This window comes from Pan paniscus, chromosome 4, assembly GCF_029289425.2.
Source record: "Pan paniscus chromosome 4, NHGRI_mPanPan1-v2.0_pri, whole genome shotgun sequence".
Taxonomy (NCBI): Eukaryota; Metazoa; Chordata; class Mammalia; order Primates; family Hominidae; genus Pan; species Pan paniscus.
This window is the reverse complement of record NC_073253.2, coordinates 170,833,674-170,861,381: the sequence shown is the minus strand read 5'-3', so window position 1 is coordinate 170,861,381 and position 27,708 is coordinate 170,833,674. Positions and strand designations below refer to the sequence as shown.

The 27,708-nt window shown below is 45.9% G+C and overlaps 1 protein-coding gene and 1 non-coding gene across 3 annotated transcripts in view; both read right to left on the bottom strand.

The window, feature by feature from the left end:
* Positions 1–20,046: 20,046 nt before the first annotated feature.
* The window catches only part of HRH2 (histamine receptor H2), a 52,644-nt gene continuing 44,982 nt past the window's right edge, over positions 20,047–27,708 (bottom strand). The window contains exon 3 of one of the 2 annotated variants that reach the window (XM_034960990.3): positions 20,047–23,027. In XM_034960990.3, the coding sequence (XP_034816881.1) occupies positions 22,835–23,027 (193 nt within the window). In that variant the 3' untranslated portion in view covers positions 20,047–22,834. The remainder of the gene's footprint in view (positions 23,028–27,708) is intronic. The other variant, XR_004671752.3, reaches the window with a different exon arrangement.
* LOC112439905 (U6 spliceosomal RNA) lies at positions 26,809–26,915 on the bottom strand. Its single transcript, XR_003028134.1, has one exon. It is a non-coding gene; the product is annotated as a U6 spliceosomal RNA (small nuclear RNA).

The following is a 27,708-nucleotide window of genomic DNA, read 5'->3' as shown; positions in this document are numbered from 1 at the left end:
ATCTTTCCAATAAAGTTCACACAAGTCAGTGTTCAGAGCTTGCACCCAAAGACCTCAGATGATGCAGACAGAAACCCAAAAGAATAGTGGGAAAGAATTTCCCGAAGCCATCCTCAAAGCAATGCAATGTGCAGTTTTTGATCACCTACTGTGAGCTAGCCACTGAGGTTGCAGAGAGGCAGCAGTCCCCTTTACAGCCTGGAAAAGCTCACATATTGAGGGCAGGGAAAAGAGACAGTGGACGAGTGGGGGCCAGTGCCCAGTGGCCAGGAGTCGAGGCTTGGGGCTCTGCTGTGCCCACTGTCTCCCGTATCATAAACTTTTAACTATGAATTTAATTGGCACCCAAAAAGGTTTGCTCCTATTTCCTCTCATTCCCCTTAAAAAATAAAATCAATAAACCATTCAGGATGTCTTTAATAGAGACTAAATCAGAGTTTTTCATAACCTTGTTATGGGGTTGGCATTTGCAACATTTCACCCCTAAAGCTAAAGTTGGGTTAATATAGCATCATTTGGAAATCAGACAGTGGACTGAATTAACCAATAACCAACCTATGTCTGGCAGTTTATCATTTTCAGGGAACCCTCGCAGGCATCATAGAAGCCCTGCAGGTTAGAGAGTTTGGCTCAAAGAGGGGAGGGAATATGCCTACATTCACACAGCCAGGGTGGAAATGGTAGAGCGGGGCTTGATCCTGAATCTGCCTGACTCCTCAGCTCCACTTTTCTTCTGTTTAATCGAAAGGGGCAGTTGAAACTCTGGAAGCCTAGGAATGCTGGCGCTAGGGGGAGACGATTTCTGCAGGGTTTAGGGAGGGCAGTTTACGCGCAGGTGCTGGCTGGACAGGCATTTGTGGTCCTGCACTGCCCCCTGGTGGATTCCCCGTGCCTGGGCTTCCCCTGGTTTGGAGACTAGCTGGGAGTTGAAGGCTGCTGGCTGTGGGCGGGTTGGAGACCTTCCTGGTGCAAGCAGCCCCTGCTTTGGGACAGCTGAATGTTTAAGCCTGCGAGATCACCTAACAGATGTTCATGTGTTTGCTTATTTGTGGGGAAAGTGTTCATTAATTAATTCACTTCCCTGTATTCTGCAGGTCGCAATGCTGATACTCGGCACTGCCCTGGCCCCCAGCCTCATGGGAGGATCAGATCCACAGAGAGACGCCTACTCTGCAGGGAGATAGGATATCCTAAGCTAAGCGCAGGGCGTCCTGGGGAAGAACCCAACCCGGGCAGGAGTGGTGGGGCTGGGGAAAGGCTGCCCCGGGAAGGTAAGGGACGGGAGATGGGACCAGATGGGGGAGGGGAGGCAAATCTGCTTTAAGGCCAATGGCCCGAAGCTTCAGGGACCCTCGTTTTCTAGGACTCTGGACTTCATTGTCCCATTTATCCTTTTGTACTCTTTTTCTTCGGGAGATACACTCCAGCTCATGTAAGCTTCAGGGCTCTACCAAGCCTGGCTCTGCCGCCGGACAGACGGGGATGCATGCGGAGGACGCTGGGCAAGTGCCCCACGGAACCTGCAGGGAGCAGCAGGGGATCAAAAGACAGAGGCAGAGGGCGGGCTGGCGCGGAGGAGACCAGTGGCCTCTGTCCTGAGGGCAGTGGGTCCCACTGGAAGGTTTTGAGCAGGGGTGTGGCCAGGCCCTGTGAGTGAGATAGGTCTCTATAGAACAGGAGCTCGCCCACAGGGGCCCTGGCCTCTCTCCGCCGAACAGTCGTAACGTCTAATTCCAGGGTCTGCAGGGAACTTGCCCGGCCCCGGTTTGTAGAGGAGGGACCACGCTGGCGGTGTAGTGCCCGAGGATGGCTGGTTTTGGGGGCTGTGCGGAGGAAGTGGAGGGGCCTAATGGAGGGCATAGGCAGTGTTGTCAGCCGGGGGCCTCCCCCAGTCCACCCTCATCTTTTCCACCATTACTTAGGAGAACCTGAGTTGTGCACCCGTGCAGCTCACCCAGGGCCAGACCAGGCTGGGCTTCCTGGGCCAGAGGTGCTGGGGAGGCCCAGGAGGTGGGAGTGGGCGGGTCCTGCGGGCAGGTTGTGGGATCTAGAGGCTGGAAGTGAACATGGGAATGTAGGGGTGCTCTGAGAGGAGGACTGGCCAGTGAGGGGGACCCAGCCCTAGCGTGACAGTGCCCGGTGCAGAGACAGTGCCTGGGGCAGGAAAGGGCAGGGAGAGGGCCAGGACCCAGATGCCAGGGCCGAGGAGCCCATGGCTCATAATGTGGTAATTGCTGGCCCTTAGTAGCCCGGGAGTGAGCCAGGTGGCTTACGAATCTACGGCCAGGGCAGAAATCCAATGGGAGAGGCCATTCTCAGGGCTGGGAAGCTTTATCGCCGGGAGGAGGACTGGTCTATCTCTGACAATCTGGTCTCGGGGACATAGGCCAGACCTCTTGTTCTCTCAAGAACAGGATCCCCACCCTGTCTGCAGCCCCCAGGAGGCAGCAGGAGGCCCCGAAAGGCGGGGAGGAAGCGCTTCTCTGGCCCAGCCTGGTGATTAGGTCCCTCCGTTGCAATTACTTTTGCAATTAGCTCAGCTGGTAATTGGAGCGGGAAGTGGTAATTTCTGTCCTTCATGGAAGCTTCCTTCGAATTGGGCTCTGCTCATCTGTCCAGGATGCAGGTTGTGATCCCGGAGCACTGTCTCTCAGTGGGAGCTCTGAGTGCACAGCCCTGGGCTTGGCAGGTGATGCATCTGGATTCTGCTAGAGCCCCTGGGGTGGGATATTTTATTTATGGCAAGGAGGTGCTTTGTGGGCTTCACAGGAAAAAGCAAGGCTGCTCTTAAGATTTGTGGAGCTTGGGAGGACTGTATCTCACATATCTAAATACTTACAAGTCAAAAATCAAACAAGCTGTGACAGGCAGCCCCTAAGATGGCCCTAGTGATTTCCACCTCCTGATGTTCCTGCCCTTGTATGACCACCTCCCCTTGAGGGTGGGCTGGCTGGAGACTTGCTTCTAACCAGTAGAATATGACAAAGGTGATTGGGTGTCACTTCCATGAGTAGGTTATAAAAAATAGTAAGTTCTGTTACAATCTTATGATGCCTCTTGGCATGCATGCCTTGATGAACCAAGATTCCTTCTGGCAAGGAACTGAGGCCAGACTGGCTGACAGACAGCCACTGACTGAGCTCAGCCACCAACCCTGCCCTAGCTGGGCCTTCAGATGAGACTGTAGACCCTGGGCTAAGACTTGATTATAGTCTCCCAAGACACTGTGAAGCAGAAAACCCAGCTAAGCAGTTTCCAGATTCCTGATCAGACAAATTGTGAGACAACACATATGTGTCATTTTAAGCTACTAAATTTTTGGGTCGTTTGTTACACAGCAATAGGTAACTGGTACATAGACACATTATTAAATTAAATAGCTTCTATTTTTTGATCTTGAGAAAGTATACTTTTCAAACTACCTAGAAGGTCAAGTTAATCTGGAAGCTTTGGACTCCTTGGAGTTCCACACCAGAACATGCTATGGGGAGGAGAGCTGAACCTTGGCAGAAGGCCACCCTGCTCTGTCTCTTCCCACCTGGGCTCCATCCCATACACCCCACATCTTCTACATGCCCAAGGGTCAAAACTCCATTCATATCCCCCCATAAGTAGCCACCCTTGGGCCTAGCCATGTTCATGTTCCACCCCTGAGAGGTTGGACCTGGGGACAGGCCTGCACAAGCACAAGAATTGGGTTTTAGCACCATTTGGCCAAGGAAATCTAGGGCCCCAATTCCTGCAAGTGTGATTTAGAAGGGGGCCGGGGTTGGCTCCGGGTGGCCACATCCTTTCAGCCCCATAGACCCTTGACCCCGTGGGGACCACTGGAGGGACAGGGCCAGGTCTTCCAAAGCAGGGTCCTTCTTGCCTGGGTCTGAGGGGGGTCCTGGGAGGGCTCCTTGTTCTAATCTTCTCAGACAGAGATGAGGTGTCTCCAGGGATATACCAGAAAAGAGGGAGATTCAATAATACTCAGCCCAGGGGCAGGGCTGGGGCCCACATCTCCTCCCTCCTCCCTGTCTTCCACCTTCACTGGGGCCTGATCTGTGCTAAGCACTTGCTAGCAAAGCAGCTGATGGACACAGCCTCTGGCTTCCCAGTTAGTAAGGAAGACATACCTTAGAGCAGAGCCAGTCCTTCTCCCCAAGCAGATTCATTTAATTAGAATTCATTGAACACATATTACAGGCCAGGAGCTGGGTATTAAGAAGGGAGAGATTTATTAGCATAGGTTATTAGAAAGCTCACGGATTGACAGCAGAGCTGGCCTGGCTGGGAGCTGGGGCTGCCCTTGGAAGCCTGTGCACCGGGGTGAGCCAGCTACTGCCAGAGCCCACCGCATTCTGTCCTGCTCGGAGGAGCTTCTTCCTCCCTCCCTTTTAAAAATTGATTTATAATAGTTGTACACATTTATGGGGTACATGTGATATTTTGATACATAGGTACAATGTGTGATAATCAAGTCAGGGTAACTGAGATATCCATCACCTCAAATATTTATCTTTTCTTTATGTTGGGAACATTCAAATTCTTCTCTTTTAGTTATTTTGAAATATGCAATACCTTCTTGTGAACTCTAGCCACCTTACTAAGTTATCAAACACTAGATCTTCTTCCTCCTATCAGACTGTATTTTTGTACCCACTAATTAACTTATCTTCATCCTCCCTTCCCCTCCCATTCCCAGCCTCCAGTAACCATCATTCTACTCTCTGTCTCCATGAGAGCCACTTTTTAAGCTCCCATATATGAGTGAGAACATGTGATTTTTGTCTTTCTGTGCCTGGCTTGTTTCACTTGACATCATGACCTCTAGTTCCATTCATATTACAGCAATTTCACTCTTTTTTGTGGCTGAATAATATTCCTTCATGTATTGATATGGTTTGGCTGTGTCCCCACCCAAATCTCATCTTGAATTGTAGCTCCCATAATCTCCACCTATCATGGGAGGGACCCAGTGGGAGGTGATTGAATCATGGGGGTGGGTTTTTCCCATGCTGTTCTCATGACAGTGAGTAAGTCTTATGAGAGCTGATGGTTTTATAAAGGGCAGCTCCCCTGCACAGACTCTCTTGCCTGTGACTATGTAAGATGTGACTTTGCTCCTCCTTTGCCTTCCACCATGATGGTGAGGCCTTCCCAACCATGTGGAACTGTGAGTCCATTCAACCTCTTTTTCTTTATAAATTATCCAGTCTTTGGTATTTCTTCATCACAGTATGAAAATGGACATATATATATATATAACATTTTCTTTATCCATTTATCTGTTGATAGACTCAAACAACTCAATAGCAAAAAGCCCAAATTATTTGTCTAAAAATGGGCAAAATATTTGAATAAGCATTTCTCAAAAGAATACATACAAATAACCAACAGGTATATGAAAAAATGCTCAATGTCTATCATCAGGGAAATCCACATTGGAACTGAGGAGAGTGGAAATCACCTGGTGACCATTGGATGGGTCCCGGAGACAAAAACTCCTTATCTGAGGAGTTTAGAAGCCAGCAGCGACCACCTGGTAACCATCGAACAGGCCCTCCGGAGGCAAAACTCCCTACATCTGGAGAAAATCAAAAGTAATTAGACTTCCCTAGTATCTAAAGTCAGCGTCTGGTTCCAGGCCTCTTTCAACTTTTATAAGTAACTAAAATTTCTATCCATCTGCGGAATGCCATGCCAAAACTCATTCTACAACCCTAAGCTCCTGCCTTAGGTCCATAAATACCCCTAAGGAAAAATCCACTGTGGCGTGCTCAGTCCTCTTGCTGAGGGGCCCCGCTGCACGCTTTTGCAGCATTCTTCCTTTCTAAGAAACTTTCCTTTTTCAAACTTATACTATTGTTGGTACTTTTTTTTTTTTTTTTTTTTTAACAAACCCACGAGTCGATCACTTCCCAGTGCTGGGACTCTGACCTTGCCTGGCAGAAACCACAAGGCGATACCATCTCATCCCAGTCTCAACAAAAAGGCAAAAAATAACGGGTGCTGGTGAGGATGCAGAGAAAAGGGAACGCTTGCACGTTGTTGGTAAGAGTGTAGATTAGTACAGCCACGGTGGAAAACGGTATGGAGGTTCCTCAAAGAACTAAAAATAGGACTATCATATGATCCTGCAATCCCACTGCTTGGAGGAGCTTATTTCTAAATCAAAGTTGCTCGAGTCTTTGATCGGGATATTCTGTCATATGTCTGCACCCTAGGGGTAAAGAAGGCTGAGCAAGGCAGAGGTTTGCATTCTACACTGGGCAGGAGGGCTTTTCAGAATAGAGGAAAGGATTTAAACGTGAGAGGGTGTTTCCCCACTGGGGCAGCCCTGATTGACAGCTGCTTGCCATGGCAATAAATACAGGGAATAACAAGGTAGCAGGAATCACCCAGCAGCAATGTACAAAAATGAAACATTTACATTTTCTTTTAATAACATGTCACTTTTGTTTCCTGAGACCACTGGTGTGGAAGAATAATGATGGATCTGATCTTGCCAAATAAAGGATTTTTAATCCCTTCCATTTTTAAAAGTCATGTTCTATTAAAATTTGGGGTAAATATTTAAACAATCCCCAGAAAGACCTCCACGGCCCTTGCTGCTGTTTATAATCTCCAGCCCAGGACTTCCTCCCCCTTCTCACTGGTTTGTCACCTTCCAGTCCTCTAGCTTGCTTTTTACCAAAAAAAAAAAAAAAAAAAAAAGTTGATTCCAGAATATGAAAAGAAGACTGCAGGATCAAAGCTAATCAATGTTTCTATGTAACCATATTCTGCAGGCAGTAATGTTATGTCAGCTTGTGAATTGCAATTGAATTTAACACTTGGGAGAGTCATTTCAGGTGGTGTCTGGAAACCTTTTAGTGTGTTACTAAGATGTGGTGTAAGCCCCCCCGGATTAGCGTGTCTGTATAAAAAGGACCTTCATCAAACATTAAACCACAGGATTTTTTTTTTTTTAACCTGGAAACCTTTACTGTTGTGGTGACACGTAGGATAAATTAATGTTTATTTACTTCAGAATTATGGGACCTTGAAAACATATATTTACTAAGTACTAAATAGGTGCTAGATGAGTTATATGCATGATCTCATTCAATCCTGACTTGATCCTTGATCCCTTTTTACAGATGGGAAAACCAAGGTACAAATAAAGGAGTAACAGGCCCCCTAAGGTTTCCTTAGAACTTGAACTGGAGCCAGAGGTCATATCTCAGGGTTTTGAGGCCCAGTGAGGAGGGCGGTTTCCCCTTAGCAAAGGCCCTGAGGCCTGCAGTTTGCATATCTGTGTTCTTCTCTTATCTGGGGTCAAAATAGAATTTGGTTTTGTAAACACTAATGTGCTGGGCCTGATTATGGTTTCAGAACAGGAGTCTTAATCCCCACCCCATGGCTCTAAGAGCAATTTTGGCCTGGTTGAGAATTTCTTGTGCTTGAAATGTTCTCCATCGCTGGCCAAAATTGATACTTCTACATTATCCAAATCAGTATTAGGATCTTTCAAGAAATAGTTTGTGACCTGTGGACGTGGAGATACGAAAGCCTCATTGAAACCTCTTCCTCGCCCCTTGGAGTGACCCATGATACCAGCTGGTCAAGGAATTGCTCAAGAGGCACCTCAAAACCAGAACACAGGAGAGCTATTCTTTAAACCTAGATTTTTTTTTTTTTTTTTTTTGTGCTAGGTTCTCACAGCCTGCAGCAAGGATTCAACAAAGCCAAGCTGATTGGCTGGCCGTTGTCTCTAGGATAGCAGAAGGGAATTTCTTTCTTTTTTTTTTTATTATACTTTTAAGTTTTAGGGTACATGTGCACAATGTGCAGGTTAGTTACATATGTATACATGTGCCATGCTGGTGCGCTGCACCCACTAACTCGTCATTTAGCATTAGGTATATCTCCCAATGCTATCCCTCCCCCCTCCCCCCACCCCACAATAGTCCCCAGAGTGTGATGTTCCCCTTCCTGTGTCCATGTGTTCTCATTGTTCAATTCCCACCTGTGAGTGAGAATATGCGGTGTTTGGTTTTTTGTTCTTGCGATAGTTTACTGAGAATGATGATTTCCAATTTCATCCATGTCCCTACAAAGGACATGAATTCATCATTTTTTATGGCTGCATAGTATTCCGTGGTGTATATGTGCCACATTTTCTTAATCCAGTCTATCATTGTTGGACATTTGGGTTGGTTCCAAGTCTTTGCTATTGTGAATAATGCCGCAATAAACATACGTGTGCATGTGTCTTTATAACACCATGATTTATAGTCCTTTGGGTATACACCCAGTAATGGGATGGCTGGGTCAAATGGTATTTCTAGTTCTAGATCCCTGAGGAATCGCCACACTGACTTCCACGATGGTTGAACTAGTTTACAGTCCCACCAACAGTGTAAAAGTGTTCCTATTTCTCCACATCCTCTCCGGCACCTGTTGTTTCCTGACTTTTTAATGATTGCCATTCTAACTGGTGTGAGATGGTATCTCATTGTGGTTTTGATTTGCATTTCTCTGATGGCCAGTGATGGTGAGCATTTTTTCATGTGTTTTTTGGCTGCATAAATGTCTTCTTTTGAGAAGTGTCTGTTCATGTCCTTTGCCCACTTTTTGATGGGGCTGTTTGTTTTTTTCTTGTAAATTTGTTTGAGTTCATTGTAGATCCTGGATATCAGCCCTTTGTCAGATGAGTAGGTTGCGAAAATTTTCTCCCATTTTGTAGGTTGCCTGTTCACTCTGATGATAGTTTCTTTTGCTGTGCAGAAGCTCTTTAGTTTAATTAGATCCCATTTGTCAATTTTGGCTTTTGTTGCCATTGCTTTTGGTGTTTTAGACGTGAAGTCCTTGCCCATGCCTATGTCTTGAATGGTAAAGCCTAGGTTTTCTTCTAGGGTTTTTATGGTATTAGGTCTAACGTTTAAGTCTTTAATCCATCTTGAATTGATTTTTGTATAAGGTGTAAGGAAGGGATCCAGTTTCAGCTTTCTACATATGGCTAGCCAGTTTTCCCAGCACCATTTATTAAATAGGGAATCCTTTCCCCATTGCTTGTTTTTCTCAGGTTTGTCAAAGATCAGATAGTTGTAGATATGCAGCATTATTTCTGAGGGCTCTGTTCTGTTCCATTGATCTATATCTCTGTTTTGGTACCAGTACCATGCTGTTTTGGTTACTGTAGCCTTGTAGTATAGTTTGAAGTCAGGTAGCGTGATGCCTCCAGCTTTGTTCTTTTGGCTTAGGATTGACTTGGTGATGCGGGCTCTTTTTTGGTTCCATATGAACTTTAAAGTAGTTTTTTCCAATTCAGTGAAGAAAGTCATTGGTAGCTTGATGGGGATGGCATTGAATTTGTAAATTACCTTGGGCAGTATGGCCATTTTCATGATATTGATTCTTCCTACCCATGAGCATGGAATGTTCTTCCATTTGTTTGTATCCTCTTTTATTTCATTGAGCAGTGGTTTGTAGTTCTCCTTGAAGAGGTCCTTCACATCCCTTGTAAGTTGGATTCCTAGGTATTTTATTCTCTTTGAAGCAATTGTGAATGGGAGTTCACTCATGATTTGGCTCTCTGTTTGTCTGTTATTGGTGTATAAGAATGCTTGTGATTTTTGTACATTGATTTTGTATCCTGAGACTTTGCTGAAGTTGCTTATCAGCTTAAGGAGATTTTGGGCTGAGACAATGGGGTTTTGTAGATATACAATCATGTCGTCTGCAAACAGGGACAATTTGACTTCCTCTTTTCCTAATTGAATACCCTTTATTTCCTTCTCCTGCCTAATTGCCCTGGCCAGAACTTCCAACACTATGTTGAATTGGAGTGGTGAGAGAGGGCATCCCTGTCTTGTGCCAGTTTTCAAAGGGAATGCTTCCAGTTTTTGCCCATTCAGTATGATATTGGCTGTGGGTTTGTCATAGATAGCTCTTATTATTTTGAAATACATCCCATCAATACCTAATTTATTGAGAGTTTTTAGCATGAAGGGTTGTTGAATTTTGTCAAAGGCCTTTTCTGCATCTATTGAGATAATCATGTGGTTTTTGTCTTTGGTTCTGTTTATATGCTGGATTACATTTATTGATTTGTGTATATTGAACCAGCCTTGCATTCCAGGGATGAAGCCCACTTGATCATGGTGGATAAGCTTTTTGATGTGCTGCTGGATTCGGTTTGCCAGTATTTTATTGAGGATTTTTGTGTCATGTTCATCAAGGATATTGGTCTAAAATTCTCTTTTTTGCTTGTGTCTCTACCCGGCTTTGGTATCAGGATGATGCTGGCCTCATAAAATGAGTTAGGGAGGATTCCCTCTTTTTCTATTGATTGGAATAGTTTCAGAAGGAATGGTACCAGTTCCTCCTTGTACCTCTGGTAGAATTCAGCTGTGAATCCATCTGGTCCTGGACTCTTTTTGGTTGGTAAGCTATTGATTCTTGCCACAATTTCAGATCCTGTTATTGGTCTATTCAGAGATTCAACTTCTTCGTGGTTTAGTCTTGGGAGAGTGTATGTGTCAAGGAATTTATCCATTTCTTCTAGATTTTCTAGTTTATTTGCGTAGAGGTGTTTGTAGTATTCTCTGATGGTAGTTTGTATTTCTGTGGGATCGGTGGTGATATCCCCTTTATCATTTTTTATTGCATCTATTTGATTCTTCTCTCTTTTTTTCTTTATTAGTCTTGCTAGCGGTTTATCAATTTTGTTGATCCTTTCAAAAAACCAGCTCCTGGATTCATTAATTTTTTGAAGGGTTTTTTGTGTCTCTATTTCCTTCAGTTCTGCTCTGATTTTAGTTATTTCTTGCCTTCTAGGATAGCAGAAGGGAATTTCTTAGAGCACCCATCTCATGAAGATTGGTGGGTTGTGTAGAGGGGAGGCAGTCTCTTGCTGCCTGGATGGACAGCTGACTAGCATCAAGAGCCCAATGGCCCTGAGTGTGGGCAAGACACCACACAGATGGCACAGTATCTTGGTGACAGAGGGAGCCAGGAGAGGAGATGAATTATGCCCACACTCTCCCACCAGATCCTGGGGAGGCAAGGTGGCCTTGGCAGGTGGAGTGGGGTGTCTGTAGTCCTAGATCAATCTCGTCTTGGAAACAGGGCAGATGGAGCTGGTTGATGCCCTTGCATCATTTTCATTTCATATTAAGTAAAAATGATGCACAGAACATGCCTTCTGCCTTTGTCCTGAAGAACTCCCATCAGACATTATAACCACTCAGAATATCCTATATTAAAGATAATTTTTATGTAATTATGAATTGAGCTGAGCTATGGCTGACAAGCTATACTTTGTAGACATCTAAAATATTGCATTTTAGGCTGGGAGTGGTGGCTCAAGCCTGTAATCCTAGTACTCTGGGAGGCTGAGGCGGGCGGATCACTTGAGGTCAGGAGTTCGAGACCAGCCTGGCCAACATGGTGAAAGCCCATCTCTACTAAAAATACAAAAAAGTTAGCCAGGTGTGGTGGTGGGTGCCTGTAATCCCAGCTACTCAGGAGACTGAGGCAGGAGAATTGCTTGAGCCGGGGAGGCGGAGGTTGCGGTGAGCCGAGATCGCGCCATTGCATTCCAGCCTGGGCTACAGAGCAAGACTTTGTCTCAAAAAAATAAATAAAAATAAAATAATGCATTTTGTAGATTTTAATCAAATGTAGACTCATTTTAAATTTGCATTTTTCTTTTCATACTTTAAAGGCTCTGTTTTCTTTTCTTTTCTTTTTTTTCGGGTCCCAAATATCTTTGGAAGCTTCTGAAAAGCTTGTGCTTATAACGTGTAATGGATAAAATGGCCCTGCCAGCAGGGGGCGTCCCTGCCCACTGGCTGCGGTTAGAACCCAAGATTTCATCAAAGTATAATGTTCAAAAGACACACACGACTCATACAAATGTATAGTCAACACGAGACACAGAATAATTTAACTCATTAATGAGAGACCAAGGAGGATGGTAGGTGGAGCTGGTTCAAATAAGAATCTGAGAAACAACCACAGACCATCCCTGAAAGAATGTCTTGGGATAGGATTGCTGAGTTAGACACAAACAGGGTAATGTCCTACAGGACAATAAACTATAACCTTTGGTGTAATCTTTCCCACTATACAGAAATCATTTGCATTTCTAATGGGCCAAAAGGAAGCTATTTGCAACTTAATCTTCTACAAGTTAACGTATAACTTTGCAGAGTCTGGGCCCTAATCGATAGTAAACAGTAAGTCAAACACTGGCACATTCCCCTGGAGAATCAGATAGTCCTGGGCGGGCCTGCTAGATAGGTCCCCCTATGTGACACTCACAGGACATGCTGTCACCTTTTAGCTTTATTCCCAAGTTTTGGGTAAAAGTTCTTAACAATAGAAAGGGGGAGAAAACGGCTTTTCTGGGGCAAGTCTTTGCTGGGGTCAAGGCTCCCAGGGAGGTAAATGGTCTGGCATTTCTTCAGATCTACGTCTTTCAATCTTTGTTCAATATTAATCTAGCTGGGTCAGGGAAAAACTGATTTTTCTGTTAACAAAAGCTATATACAGAAACAAAGTCACTTACCTGTTTATTTCCATGGTCACAGTGGAGTCAGTACTCAGAAAATACTCAGCAAAACATTTCATTTTGTTTTGGTTTTTTTCCTTCCCTAGTTTCATTTGGGGATTATCCAAAAATCAGTTAGTGGAAACACAGGAAAGAGTTTTAGCTCTAGACAATGCATTATTTTTTACTGGTAAGCAGCCCAGTGGCGTCAACTACTGTGTTCCTGCATTTCAGCAGAGGACACTGTGGGTGCCAAGCTCTCTCTGATAGCCCGTGTGTGGCACAATGTCCAGAGTGGGCAAATTCACAGAGACAGAAAGTAGATTCATGGTTGTCAGGGGCTGGGGAGTCATTGCTAATGGGTGTGGGGTTTCTTTTGGGGATAATAAAAAATTTCGCAAAGTTGCAAAATTTAGCAGTGATGGTTGCACAATTTTGTGAATATACTAAATACACTAAGTTGTACACTTTAAAAGACAAATTTTATGGTATGTGAATGATATCTCAATCAAAAAAACACTCCAGAAAAAGGTCAACACAACAAGGGATTTTGGAAAATTCCCTAAAGGGCCAAGTGTGGGGATCAATGCACATTTCTCCAGCTATGAGAGAAGAATGCTCCTGGAAACTGGAGTTAGCACATTTGTGGTTTATTTCCATGATGTTTCAGGGTTCCCCGCCATCTAGCTGGCTCACACTCTAACTCAGCTTGGGCCAGTCCTGTCTTTAGTGACATGTTCCAGAGGAGACAGTTTCCAAGAACTGAGAGGGTCCTCTCCCCTCTACCTCTCATACACAATACATGTCTAAAAGATTTAAAATCATTTCAACACCTGCTTAGATCCACCCAGTGCTTTAGCATTTTATGCTTCCTGAGACCTAAATCTTCAAATTGGACATTTCTATAGTATTGTTCCTGGCATTGGAAGGAGTCACAGCCACAAGGAAAATCCACCTCAAATAATGTTGTCATTATGTATCAAATGCTTTTATTCATCATCTCTTAATCCTCACCACAACCTGTAAGGTAGATTTTATTAAACTTGTGTAAACAAAATGGCATCTGTGGCCTCCTGATGCCTTGAGATCTGGACAAGGTTGGTTTGATCTCACTCATTCACTACCCTCTAGGAAGACCACAGCCTTCCCGAGATTAGTGACTTCCCAAAGGATCCAGAGTCTCCTGTTTTTTCTCTGGCTCTGGAAGCCTGCCTCCTCTAGGGTCCCTTCTGTTGTGGCCTATGTGGGCCCAGATGCCAAACTCCACCCCCTTCCCAGATTCCACCCCCACTACCAAAGCCCAAATACTCATGAGTGCAATGGTCTCTCCTGGAGATCTTTGTGTAGGAGGAGAGGTGGAGAAGGGTTTACACCATATCAGTGTGTACAACTATAAAATGAACATGAGGCATTCACTTTTCTTCTAAGTGTCATTTTGGGAATGTACATGGTTAACTTCATTCTGTCCCCATCTTAGCGACTTTTATCGCTTTTATCTTTTCTCATCCCTCCTCCTCACCACCTGCCACCCCAGACTGTACCTCACGAACTCCAAATTCTTCTCCCACTATTATGCAGATAAATGCATTTTCAGATTCATCCAGGTGCTCAACAGAACAAAGGGAACCTAGTTAACAATAAGGGGCTTTCTTTGGAAAAGGCAGTTTGGGTTATAAATAGCACAAAGAAAATGTTGCCAGTACCACCATGTCACAGATGAGAGAATGAGACTCAGGGGCCTGTGTCAGTCACCTAGATTTCCCTCTCTGGCTCAGGCTCTAGATCAGATGACTGCTCGGTCCCTGGGAGAAGATCTTGGAGTCAACTCAGAATGAGCTCTGTCCCTAAGTCTCTAAGAGAGGTTCAATTTCAATGCCCAGAGCAGCCCTGCCTTGGCACTCAAATCCTGGACTGAGCTCCAAGGTTGGTGGAGGATCTCCATTGCTTTGGGGAGGGGGCCGCCTGCAAGGTCTTGACATTTGGAAGGCTCAGAATTGACAAGTCAAAAATGTACCGTTTAGAGTTGGGTGTGTACACCTCATGGGTGGCAACTGCATTCATGTGGGATCAGGGAAGGCTGCATGGGCTAGATCAGGCAGGGCTGTGAATGTCAAGCCAAGGAGCCAGCTCTGCATTCAAAGGTAATGAAAGCTACAAAGGCATTTAAGCAGAAGAACACTCAATGACTTGCACTTTGGCAGTAGCAGCAGCTGATGCTTATTTAGCACATGACGTTGTCTAAGCTCTTTGGTTGCATTGTACCAAGCCCTTTGCAGGCATGACATCCTTTGAAACCTTCCAACAACTCTGTAAGATACCACCAATTTTCCCCATTGGTGGATGAGGGAATTGGATTGTGACTTGTTCCCTCAGCTGGAATTCAAAGCCAGTCAGATAGCATGACCTGCTGGCTCTGAGATGCCCTTAGGGACACAGGGAGGTGTCCATACACACTGGACGAGGAGGGAATGAGGACCGGAAGGCTAGTGGGGAGTCCAGGAAAGGTACAGCGAGGCCTGACCTAGGGCAGTGGTGATGAAGATGGGAGGAGCGGGCCCACTGAAGACCCTTTCTAAGGTCCAAAGGCTCTTGGGATCTCTCTCGAGCACTGCAGAGAAACCCTGGTCAAGACAGAGGCAATTCCCAATCTCTCTGTATTTCTTGTCCTCTGAGGTCTCCCTGCTCTCTCCAGTTCCCCTGGAGGAGCTGAGGGAACTGTGTGTGCATTGTTGTCATGGCAGAGGGAAATGGAGGAGGCATCCTTGGTGGTGTGTGCTCTGGGCAGGGGCCACACCCCAACCCTACTTTCTCCTCTAGGGGCTCCCCCAGAGTAACAGGGCAGTTCTGTTCCTGAGTCCACAAACTGGTAGCGTTCTGGTCAAATGTGGCCTGGAAAAAGGCTTGGTTGCTTCAGTATATCATTTTTTTTAATTACCAACTTTTCAAAGAGAGATTTATCTAATTTACCCTCCTCCTCTCCCTTCTTTCCTCTCTCCCTCCCTTCCATCTATCCACTTACTTTAACAGGTATACAGCATTTACGATGCCCCCAGCATCCTTCTTAGAGCTTTACAAATATTAACCCATCTAATATTCCTAATAAATATCCAAATTTATGTCCTCTCCTGAAAAATAGACTCTGGGACCACAGTCCCAGGTGGCAGCATCATCGTCTAGCAGAGTTGCTCTGGTCCCTTTTGGCCAAGGTCATATAAACATGCGTGCAATTGGCGTGGCTGCGGTGGAGATCAACAGAAGAGACATTGGTTGTAAATTGCCAGGGACCCTCTTCTATTTGTCTTAAGCCAGTGAGCTTTGGTGGCCCCTGAAGGCATCTGAGTTGGACCCTCTGGGATGTCTGTGATGTGTCTCTTGGACAGAGGGATGTGCCAAGGGAGGAAGTAATGAATTATTCTGGGAACAGGGACAGGGATCACTTTGAAATGGAGGTGAGGCCCAAGCTGGGACTTGAAGGATGCCTGGGAAGGGAATTCTGCTGCGGACATGACCATGGAGTGAGAGCATGCACAAGAGGCTGGGTCCTGGGGCAAGAGGGGAAGGGGAGAGTGCAGCAAAGGGGGAGGGCTGTGAGTGAGCCCGGACCGTTAGGCAGAGCCAGACCATGTGGGGTGGGGCAGTGGTGGTGGGGGTGGAACACTGAGGGGCCCACAGCCAGGCAGTGCCAAGGCCTAGATTTGAGTCTTAGAGATCTCACTGTGGGGCAGGGTAGAAAATCATTGTGGTGTATGTAGGAGACTGAAGGCAGCTTCACTAATGAGGAGCTTTAAAGAACTCATTTCCAGTCAGTTGGGGACCCTGTCTCCATCCTGAGACCCCTGCTCTGCAGGGCTCTGGCATCAGGCAGATTTCAGGTCATATCTGGCCTGGCTTCTGTGGCGGATTAGATAGTCATTCACCCCTCACCTCAGTTCCACTGGAGAGCGAAGGGGTGGATTTACTTGCTCCATCCATGGCTTGGCCATGGGACTTGCTCTGGCTCATGGTGTGTTTGCAGACGAGAGGCCCAGAAACTTGAAATGCACATGTGTTGCTGGGCTTGTCTCTTATGTTCCTGCCGTTTCCCAGAGAAGAACATGCCTGGGTGGCCCTGCTGGTCCCAGGAGAGCATGGGAGACACCTGAAGCAATGCTGAACCATCCCAGCAGAGCCCATCCTAGATTAGCTGCCTACAGATGAATGAGCTAAATAAATATTTACTGCCACATGCCGAGAGATATTGTGGATGTTTGTTACACAGCACTCCTGTGGCCACTCTTAGCTGATACAGCCTCTAAGAGCTGGGTGACTCGGGCAGGGCTGGCTTCCTCCACAGAGATCCAAGGAGGAAGGCAGGACTTGGTAGAGCTCATGAAGAGCCTGGGGTGAGCCTCAGGAGAAGTCTGAGTATTTCTTCTACCTACCTTTTCTGTCCCGCACTGGAAGTAGGGCATCTCTAGGAGGACTAGAAGGACTAGAAGGCACAGGTGGGATGTTGAGGCTGTAAAGAGACAATTTCTTCCCAGTGTTGCTGGTGGGAGTGTGAACATGCTTTGCCTCTCTGGAGGGCTGTTTGGCAGCATGTATACTCCACATCCAGAAAAACACTTGCAGGTACACTTATGCTAAACACACACACACACACACACAACCAAAAAAACTGCACTTGCACACGTGCATGAGATGATCAGCATATCACTGTTTAAACAGCCAACAAAAGAGAAATAAATGTCTGTGGCTAGGAAGACAGCTAAACTGTGGGGTACCTACCAATACCAATAGCACGGAACACCTTCCCATGGCTAAAAATAATGAGGAAGATCTTTATGTGCTAGCATGGTTGAAACTTGAAGACATACTGTTGAGTTTGGTTCCTTAGGTGCAGTATAACTTTTCTGTTAAAAAAACAAAATAAATAAAACTGATCCAAATACCATACAGCAGACTAGGATAACAGCGGTTGCATGCAAAGAAATTGCTAGGGAAAAAAGATTGTTGGCAGGGGGTCAAATAAACTCTACTTTTCTCTGTAATGTTTCCATTTTAAAAAGAGATTGTATGTCTATTATCAGTTATGTCCTTAACAATTAATTTTAAGATAAATGTATAAAGAAAAGACTTGGACTTTGGAGACAAGCGAATCTGGCTGGAGCCCCAGCTATGCTGCTTGTTCGGGTTGTTAATTTTGGAGTTGTTAACAGCTCATGGGGATGCTAATCTCTACCTGGGATGGCTGGTCGCAGAAGAGACGAGCTGGTGGCTGCAGAAGGGCTGACATCATGTCTGGGTACAGGAAGGGGCTCGTAAAAGTCAGTGGAAAGTGACAGATGGTTTATCTGGGAGCCACGTGGTCCAGACTGCGTCCCTTTGGGGCCCTATTTCCCCGAGAGTCCTGCCAGGCCCACCAGATGCACGAGAACTCTGGCAATGCCCCAAATGGCCCCGGTGGTGAGGGCCAAGATCAGGCCAGACCAGTGTAGCAGCTTGCCCGGTGGCATCTCAGGACGTGAGAAGCACTTTGTGCTCTGTGACCTTGAATGAGGAGGTCAGGGACACGGCACTGACTTCTGCAAAGACCTCCGAAACACTGAGTTATGAGCCCTGAGGTCTGTTGACAGTTGGGGCAGTGGGGGTGGCGGGGCTCCTTCCATTCACCCTGCAGGCTTGAGGGTCCTGAATTCTCACTGGATACTTGGAATTCTGGTGGCAAATGTGTGTCCCCAGCGATGCTTTCCTGCTTGTGTGACATGGGGAGAGCCACCTGAACTCTCTGAGCTCCATTCCCTCATCTGGACAATGCGGATGATGAACTCTCCCTCGACAGTAGTCTTGATGGCCACACCAAGCACGGGGAATTTCCGGGTGCTTTGCTGGGGCTCACAGCAAAGTCGCTGTGAGTAGAATGGGATTCTCCATCCCACCCAGCTCAGCTGGGATGGGATTCCAAACCATCCCTCAATCTGGCCACCGAGCAACTCACCCAACTTGCATCTAAACTGGGTTTAAACACCACCCGAACCAGGGTACCCAGGAGCCTTTTCCTCTAGAACCTCACGGCTCTTGGGTCCACTTCCTCCCACACTCGAGCACTGCGCCTCCCTCCCAGCCGCAGCCACCCCACTTTCCACACAGCTCATTTCTTCCCTCATTCCCTTGTAACGTTTTGGTGCATGCCCATCTTTCAGGTGGGCACGAGCTTTGATTCCTTTGGGTTCCCAGATGTAGCTTGAGGTCTGCAGTGAGCAGATGCTCATAGAATGTTCCTGTCCACCCCCACCTGCTGCAGGGGACTCACGATCTGCCCCCGATCCTCCCCCTGATCTATTTTCTCCACTGGAGCCTGAATACTCTTTTCATAACACAGACCGCATCATTTTAGCCCCTTCTGCTGAAAACCTTTCAAAGGCTTCCCGTGACTCATGGGAGGAGACACAATTCCTGATGTGGTCACCAAGCCTCCAGTCTGCCCATGGGGCCTGTTTGGGGCTCACGTCCCCTAGTCTTGGTAGTTTCCCAAAGACTCTCTGGTCTCCTTCCCCCTCTGCAACCCCATTCCCCTTTGCCTAGTTAACGATCACAGTTTTTGCTTCTCCGATTCCCACTGGTGGCATCTGAGCCTGCTGGCACAGGATTCTGGACATTGAAGTTCCCAGGCCCCAGTCCTGGCTGCTTGACTGTAAAGAGCCCCGATATTCATCACCCCCGTGGCTGTTGCTCAGGGGTTAGCAGTTCAGTTCAGGACTGCTTAGCATCATCTGCCAACCCAATTTACTACCTTCACCTTTCCCAAGTCTTCCAGCTTTGTCTTTTCTCCCCTGAAATATATATTAAACTCATTTTCAGCCGAGCAGTTCCTGTAAGCTTTGATTTACACACAATCTCTTCTCTGCTTCTTGTGAAAATTTGTCAAGGTGTGTCTTAGTGGGTTCTTCTGGAGGGTTGGAAGCTCAGAATTTCACAACCTCTAGCTTCCTCCTACCATGCCAGGGAGCACGGCTCACGGCTGACATTGCGGTGATCAAACATCATCCTCAACTCCGGCCTGCCCCCTTCCTTCCTCCTCAAAACCCTTTTGTTGGTAGCTCTGGGATTCATTCCTTGCACAAAATCCGTGCATTTTCTCTTGACCTGGTTTTTACTTGTGCCTCATCCACCCACTCTCTATTGTGGGCTTGTTTGATTGGCAAGTTTTCTATTTTAAAGATACCTGTTTCTCCCACGTAAAAAAGGTGTCTTTGCATCTGACAGTTTCAGAATTATTCCACTCCAGGAACACTTACCAAGCTCCTCCCAACTACCTGGGTCTCCAGGTCCTTCTGATCAGCCCTTCCCTCATTTCTGGTGTGGCTCTTTAAGATGAAACTAGCTTCTGGAAAACGTCTTTACTTTTTGAGGCAATTTTTAATTTGGCCTTTACCCCAGCATTTTATCATGACTCTTTTTTCTAAATCAAGACACCGTATGATGAAGTTTGGGAAGCATTTCCTCACCAGGAAGTTAAAAAATAAAACCGTGAGGCAGCATCTGTTTCAATAGTTTTATTGGAACACGATGGTAACACAAACATGGATTTGGGGTCCCACCACAGATGTTCCTCCTCCAGGCAGCATGCACCCCACTTCTGCAGCCAGCAGAGGCTCCAGGAGGCCTGCAGAAGGTGGAGGCAGCCCAGAGACAGACGTGGAGGCGTCTTCTGCAGTGGCGGGTGGTGCGTGGGCCCCTTGGGCCAGAGCTCTGACCAGCTGAGTCTGTGAACAGCCAGACTGGTTTGTTTTCACTTGAGGTCATGTGGCCATGACTGAGAGACCTGCCTGCCTCAGACTCCTGGGAAAACTTCCAAGGAGGGGATTCTGGGGATTCCAGAAGGAATTCAGCCAAGAGACTAAGCACCTCTGGGGGGATCACCAGGGCAAATCATGCCTTTAGGTTTATTGGCAGATACACTGCTGAAAGCATCTGTTTTGGCCACTCTCTGCACTCTCTTTTCTCTGATCATTCATCCAACACATATTTATTAAGCTCCTACCATGTGACAAACTCTCCTCTAGGGGTTAGACAGACAACGGTCACCAGAAACAGACAGGACCCACAGCCTGGTGAGGAGGAGAGACAGACAACGTTCAAGGAATCACGCAAACAGCCATGCCCGTGCCTTCCAAGGAGAGCTCTGAGGGGTGTGGCAGGGGCCTAGTTTGGTGTGGAGGGTCAAGGAAGACTTCCTCAAGGAAGTGACATTTCAGGGCACTAAAATGAGCAGGAGGAGCCTTTCCTCATGGAAACAGCTTTGAGCATGGAATGGGCAGAGTGAGTTAATCAAACTAAAAGGAAAAGAACAGCAGGGCCAGAGTGAAGTGACGGAGGAGGCCTGGCGCAGGGGGCAGGGGGAGGCTGGAGAGGGCCCGGCAGGGTCCCAGCACACAGGGCCTGAGGGCTGGGCTGAAGATGGTTTTATCTACCTGTGTGGCATGACCTGGGTTGCATCTGGCATGGCCCACTCTGGCTGTCGGCTAGGGGGTGGACTGGGTGGGGGCGAGAGTGCTGAGAAGAGGTGTTCCAACTGTCCTGATGGAGACAATGGTGGTCGGATGGAGTGACACAGAGTAGATGGGGAGAAGCCAGCAGACAGTGGAGCCAGGGCTCCATGAGGACTGAGGCAAAGGGAGGTGGCAAGGTGGACCCTCAGCCTGTGAAGCCCAGGCAGGCTTTGGTCTGAGAAAGGGACCTGGGGAGCAGAGCAGATGCAGGGAGAAGGCAGGCACGCAGCTGCAGGCACGCAGCTGCAGACACGCTGAGGGAGAGCGCCTCTGAAACTCCCAGGTGGAGGTGTTGCGGAGGCGGCAGTGGGTCTCAAGCTCCCGGAAGGAGCCAAGCCTGCAGTTATAAATCTGTGAGTGATTTCATAACCAAACCTCGTGCCTTGTAACTGGAGTTGTGGGTGCAGACGAGGTCACAGGAGGAGAGATGCTGAGTGAGAAGAGAGGACTCCGGACTGAGACTGAGGAACAGCCACATCTGATGGCAGGTAGAGGACAATGAGTTGCAAAAGGGACAGAAAAGGGAGGTCGGGGATGTTAGGGAGGGGGAAGATCATGAAGCATCTTGGAAACCAAGGAAGATTGAGTGTCAGGGGCCAGCCAGGAGATGCCACTGAGAAGCCCTGGGGGTAGAAGTCCCTCCACAGCCCCCTCTCTCTGGGGCTGGCACTACCCTACCTCTTTGAGTCTCTTTATGGATCCTGTAAATAGGAACAGGGGGCCTACCCTCTTGGACAGGGGAATCAAAAGCTGCTTAGAGTGGTCAGGAGACGTGCCCAAGGTCATACAGCCACCAGAGAGTGCTGGGGGCCAACTCCCCCATTCACAACCATTACAGTCCCTCAAGCTCCATCCCTCCCTCCATGATGCCTGGCTGCAGACACTCTCTCCAGCAAGTCCACCGCATACCACTTCTTGATGACAAGCACCAGAGAGGGTCATACTGTAGCAGGAAGGGACCCCCAGAGCCTGGGGGTCTAAGCCTTGCTAGGAGGAAGGTGGCTGAGTCAAGGAAATATTTGCCTTCTCTCCTGAGAGGCGGTGTAGTGCAGTGTCAGTAGTGTGGGCTTGAGGCCTGGCTTTTCACCCGTTCTCTCATTCATTCACCCATTCAACAAATATTTTTGTGTGCCTCCTATGTGCTAGGCACACTTTCTAGATGCTGAGTGGCCTTGGGCAGGTCCCTTACTTCTCTGAGCCTCAGTTTCCATCTCTAAAGTCGGGGTGTGATTCTTGCTCTAAACTCATGTTGCTATAAGGGTTACGAGAGCTCATGCCGGGGAAGCACCTGGTACACAGTAGGTGCTCATGAAAAGCTATTTCCTTCCTTTCTCTGTCTTTTCCTTTCCTTTCCTTCATCCTGCAGAACCCATGAGGGAGTGAGAGGCCAATGCTTTCTTCAATACCCTCTGCCTTGCTCAGAGGTCATGCACGTTCCTACATGTATGCACCCATGCACACACATGTGCACGCATCCCCATCTGTCCCACCGTCTCTGCTCATGACTCCCAGGGCCAGCACCAACGTGAGCTTTGAACCCATGGGATTCAGCCCACTCGGGCCCAGAGGAGTCTTGCGTGCCTGTCTGGGAATGCTGAGCACAGAATAGGCTGTTCCGCCCTAGGCCTGAGGACCCCACACCCAGCTGTGTGTTCTGGGAGCCCCCAGATTCAGTCCAGGGTGAGTCCTTGGTGGCTTTGGAGACTGGGTCCTTAGGAGCTCCAGGAGTCACATCTTGGGGACCGGGAGCGGTATCCTCAGTGTCCTGGGGCTAGGTCTAGACAGCCTCAGAGGGCAGCGTCCTCACCGCTTTCTGGGGAGGTCTCTTCTGTGGCTCCTCAGACAGTGGCTCCCCCGATAGCTCCTCCGAGGGGCCTCCCATGTGTCTCTGAAGGAACCTGAGCCCCCACAGGCTCTTGCAGCAGCTCAGGAGGTTGCTGGAGCACGTAGTGCAGGACAGTGCTGGCTTCCTGAGGAGACACAAGCACATGCCAGGCTGAGGTGGCCACAGAGCAAGGCGGGGGCAGACCAGGTTTAGCCTCTCAATTTTGCTTCTACTAAGCCAGGGCCTGGGGAGGGTGGGATGGGGTGGGGAGGGGAGGGGAACCGCCCTTTGCCACCCAGAGAAGCCTATAGGCAACAAAGACTTCTTCCCTCAACCCACAAGAAGGAGTATTCAGGAGACTTGCTTTCAAATCCTAACTCTGTTTCTAACATGTTGTGTGCCTGTGTTCAATTTACTTAGTGTCTCTGGACTTCAAATGAAGATAAAAATATCCAATTCATGATTTTTGTTTTGTTTTTGTGTTTGTGTTTTTTGAGACAGGGTCTTGTTCTGTTGCCCAGGCTGGAGGGCAGTGGCGTGATCATAGCCCACTGCAACCTCTAACTCCTGGGCTCAAGGGATCCTCCCACCTCAGCCTCCCGAGTAGCTGACACTATAGGTGCGTGCCACTATGCCTGGCTAGTTTTTTAAAATTGCCTTTTTCATAGAGGTGGGTTGTCACTCTGTTTCCTGGGCTGGTCTTGAACTCCTGGGCTCAAGTGATCCTCCTGCCTCGGCCTCCCAAAGTGCTGGGATGACAGGCATGAGCCACTGCACACAGCCCTCACTTTTCCTACTCCTGAAAGAATTCAGTGTTAGAGAATACATATAAAAAGCAAGCACACACAGGCTGTCTGGTGGTAGGAGCCCCGTCAAAGTGTGCCATTTCCGAATCTTAGTGAGATGATTCCTGAGCATCTGCAGCATGCCCCGAGTTGGGGAAGAAGTTTGGGAGAAGTCTGAGTTACTCCATCTGGCATTCAAATCAGCTGTGAACACCTCGGCCACCAAGGGAATCAAGCGTACTGCTCCCTCTCCCTTCCACATAGAGAGAGGGAAGGGAACCGTCATGCCTTTAGCGTCCACCTGATGATAGCTGTGGGTTTGGAGGCCTGACTTTGTAAAGCTTTGTGAACAAGGACATAGCTGACATCTGCGCTTCCTTCCATGTGAGGGCATGTGCCGGCCAGGCCATTGCAGAAGGCCTGGGTGTGGCCCTTCCTCCCTGAACACCCCACCTGCACCTGGGCCTCAAGGTCATCCCTCTGGCATTTCAGAGCCTGTGGGCGTCCTTTACCATGTTAGCAGTGTACATATTTGACCAAGCAGGCAGGTATTTGCCCTTGCATTAACATTCCAGATGCTGCCTGTGGCTCTGAGAAGGCAACTCTCATTGCACTCGGTGAAATTATCAAAGAACAGCTAGCTCTAGGCTAGGAAATAACCACCTCCCTTCTTCTAAGGGGCCTAAAAATCCCTTAAAATAATGCTATTTTGGAAATACCGCATGTTCATAGTAACAAATTCAGACCATAGAGATTAACTAAAAAGAAAATAAACATCTCAATTCTTCCTCTATTCAGTCATATCTCTTTGTTACATGTCAATTTACTCATTAAATATTTTTAAATGAAATGCATTAAGCATCCAAAGAGACGCTATATAAAACACATATACATGGCTTAAGGACTATTGAAAAGAATACCAGTGGAACCACCTGTCAGATTAGGAAACTGAACTTTTCCAGCCCCTGATTTCTTTCAGCAAATATTTCTGTATCCCTAAACAATCTATCATGTTGTTCTGCCTGTATTTCACTTGTAGGTATATAAAATCGTGTTTTATGATCGTTTCTCTGTAGCTAACCTTTTGTTATTGTTTAACATTATATTGTTGATAGGTATAGCTGTAGCTCATTTTCACAGTTTTAAAGTACTTCAGGGCCAGGCGCAGTGGTTCATGCCTGTAACCCTAGCACTTTGGGAGGCCAAGGCAGGCCAATCACTTGAGCTCAGGAGTTTGAGACCAGACTGGGCAACATGGCAAAACCTGGGCAACATGGTGAAACCTTGTCTTTACAAAAAAAATACAAAAATTAGCCGGGCCTGGTGGCATGCACCTATAGTCCCAGCTACTTGGGAGGCTGAAGCAGGAGGAACGCTTGAACCTGGGAGGCTGAGGCTGCAGTGAGCTGAGATTGTGCCACTGCACTCCAGCCTGGGGGACAAAGTGAGACCCTGTCTCAAAAAAAAAAAAAGTCTACTCTGGGCACACTACCTGTGGGGGTAGGTAGTCCTGCTCCATAAGAAGCAGTTAAAAAACAAACAAACAAACAAACAAACAAAAGATTGGGCATAAGTTGATAACTATTTACACCTGTGTGATGGGTTCAGGGAGACTTACCATGTATATGTTTAAAATGGGCCATAATTTTTAAAAAAAGGTATTTCATTGTATGAAGAGACTTCAATTTATTTATGCATTTATCTGTTGAAGGACATCTGGATTGTTTCAAGTTTTTTACCATTACAAGAAATGCTGCTCAGGACTTCACTGGACCTGTCCCCCGGTGTATAGGTATTTGAGTGCTAGTTGAATTCTCTATCCTTTCCCACTGGTCTATTTGTCTATTCTTGCAGCATTACCACCAAGGACTTAATTGCTATATCTTATTTTTTCCTGTTTGGAAAAGACTTGGCTATTCCTGAGCCTATTCTCAACCATACAGATTTTAGAATCAGCTTGTCCATTTCTATGAGAACACTGTTTGGATTAATGGGAATTGTTCTGAACATACAGATTAATTTGGCAAGGAGAAACATCTTTATAATATTGAGTCTTTTCCTCCAGGATCTATGAGTCATTTGAATTAATGTTAGGGTATAACAAGGGTATTGCACATAAGATCAGTATACAAAATTCAGTTGCACATATGGAGTCCAATTCTCTATGTATCAGAAAGAGGTAGCAAGAAAATGCAATTTATAAAAGGATACCACACTTACAACAACAACCAAAATCACAAGGCACCCAGGTACTCATCTAACAAAAGACATACTAGATTTTTATGAAGAAAAGTATATAATCATTGAAAGATTTATTTAGCTCTTCTTCAATGTCTAATTTTCTGATTGTTCTTATAAGTGGTAGTTTTCAAAAGTTGACAATGTGCGTTGATTTTATGTCTGGCAATGCTGCTCAACTTTCTTATTCATGTCAACAATTTGTAGATACTTTTTGGTTTCTGTATAGAGGGTGGTTATTAGCTGTGAATAGTAATAGTTTTGTTTTCTCCCCCTTCTTATTTTTTTAAATTTATTTTTCTTGTCTTACTGGACTGATCTCCGGTAATATGTTGAATAGAAGTGTGATGGCCAGCTCTGCTCCTTATTTTAGAAGTGGTTTGTTAGTATTTCCTCAGGTTAAGGAAGTCTCCTTCCATTCAGAATGTGCTCAGAGATTTTGTTTTGTGTTTCAAATCGTGAATAAATGCTTAAACTTACTCAGTGTTTTTTTTTTCTGCTTCTATTGATATAATATTCACAGAGTTTTTTCTTCTTTAATTTGTTGATGAGCTGAATTACATTAGTAACATTTCTAATATTAAAGCAACCTTCTATTTCTGTATAAATCTAACTTGGTCATGAGGAATTATATTTTTCTTTTAAAATATTGCATGATTATGTTTTCTAATGCTCTGAAATTTTTGTAAGTATGTTCATGTTTCTGATTAGCTTGTAATTTCCTTTGTGATACTTATTTTTGAATCTGCTCTCATAAAATAAATAGGAGAGTTTCTCTCTTTTTCTCTCCTCTGAGAGAGTTTGTATAGGACTGCACAGTGATCTCTTTTCTTTGAGTGTCTGGTAGAACTCATTTGCAAAAGCAAATACTATTGGTGTTTTATTCATATTATGTATTTATTTTTAAAATATGGAATTCTCATGAATTTGCATGTCATACTTGCACAGGAGCCATGCTAATCTTTTCTGTATGGCTCCAGTTTTAGTGTATGAGCTGCCAAAGTGAGCCTGCCATTTTATTTATTTTTAATGGTTATATGGCAATTCAGGTTTTCTATTTCTTCCCAAGTCAGTTTTGGCAAGTTCTGTTTACTTATTCACTTCACCTTAGTTTTTTCTTGTTTTGGGCATAAAATTGATCATAATGTTCTTATTATCTTTTTTGATCTCTGCAACATCTATATTAATATCTCCCCTTTATTATTCATAGTCTTTACTTATGTTGTTTATTCTGTTATCTTAACAAGTTTTGCCAGAACTTTTTAAAGTACTAAAGTTTGGTTTTGTTGCTCTTCTCATTATTAAATCTTTGTCTTCTGTTTCATTAATTTCTTCCTTTGTCTCTACTGTTTCCTTTCTTTAATTATCTTTGAGTTTATTTTGTTGTTCTTTTTAACTTCCTAAATTGGCTGTTTAAATCATTAAATTTCAAATTTGCTTTTAAAAATATGAGTCATTATGGCTATATATTTCCTTTTGAGTAGCGTTTTAGTGGCATCCTATATAAGCTTTGATGTGCAGTATTTTCATTGTCGTTTATTTTAAAATGTTTTCTAACATCCATAATTACTTTTTCTTCATCCCATGATCTATTAAAAAATGTTTACAACTATGTAAGAGTTTTCTTATTATTTAATTTTGGTGTAGTCAGATAATTGTTCTGTATGAAGCATATTCAGTGCCTTGAAATATGCTGATACATACTTCTTAACCTAACACATGGTCAGCTTTTTAAATATTCCATGTGTGCCTGAAAGGAATAGGTATTCTCTAGTTATTAGAGACAGTGTCCTAAGCGCTTTG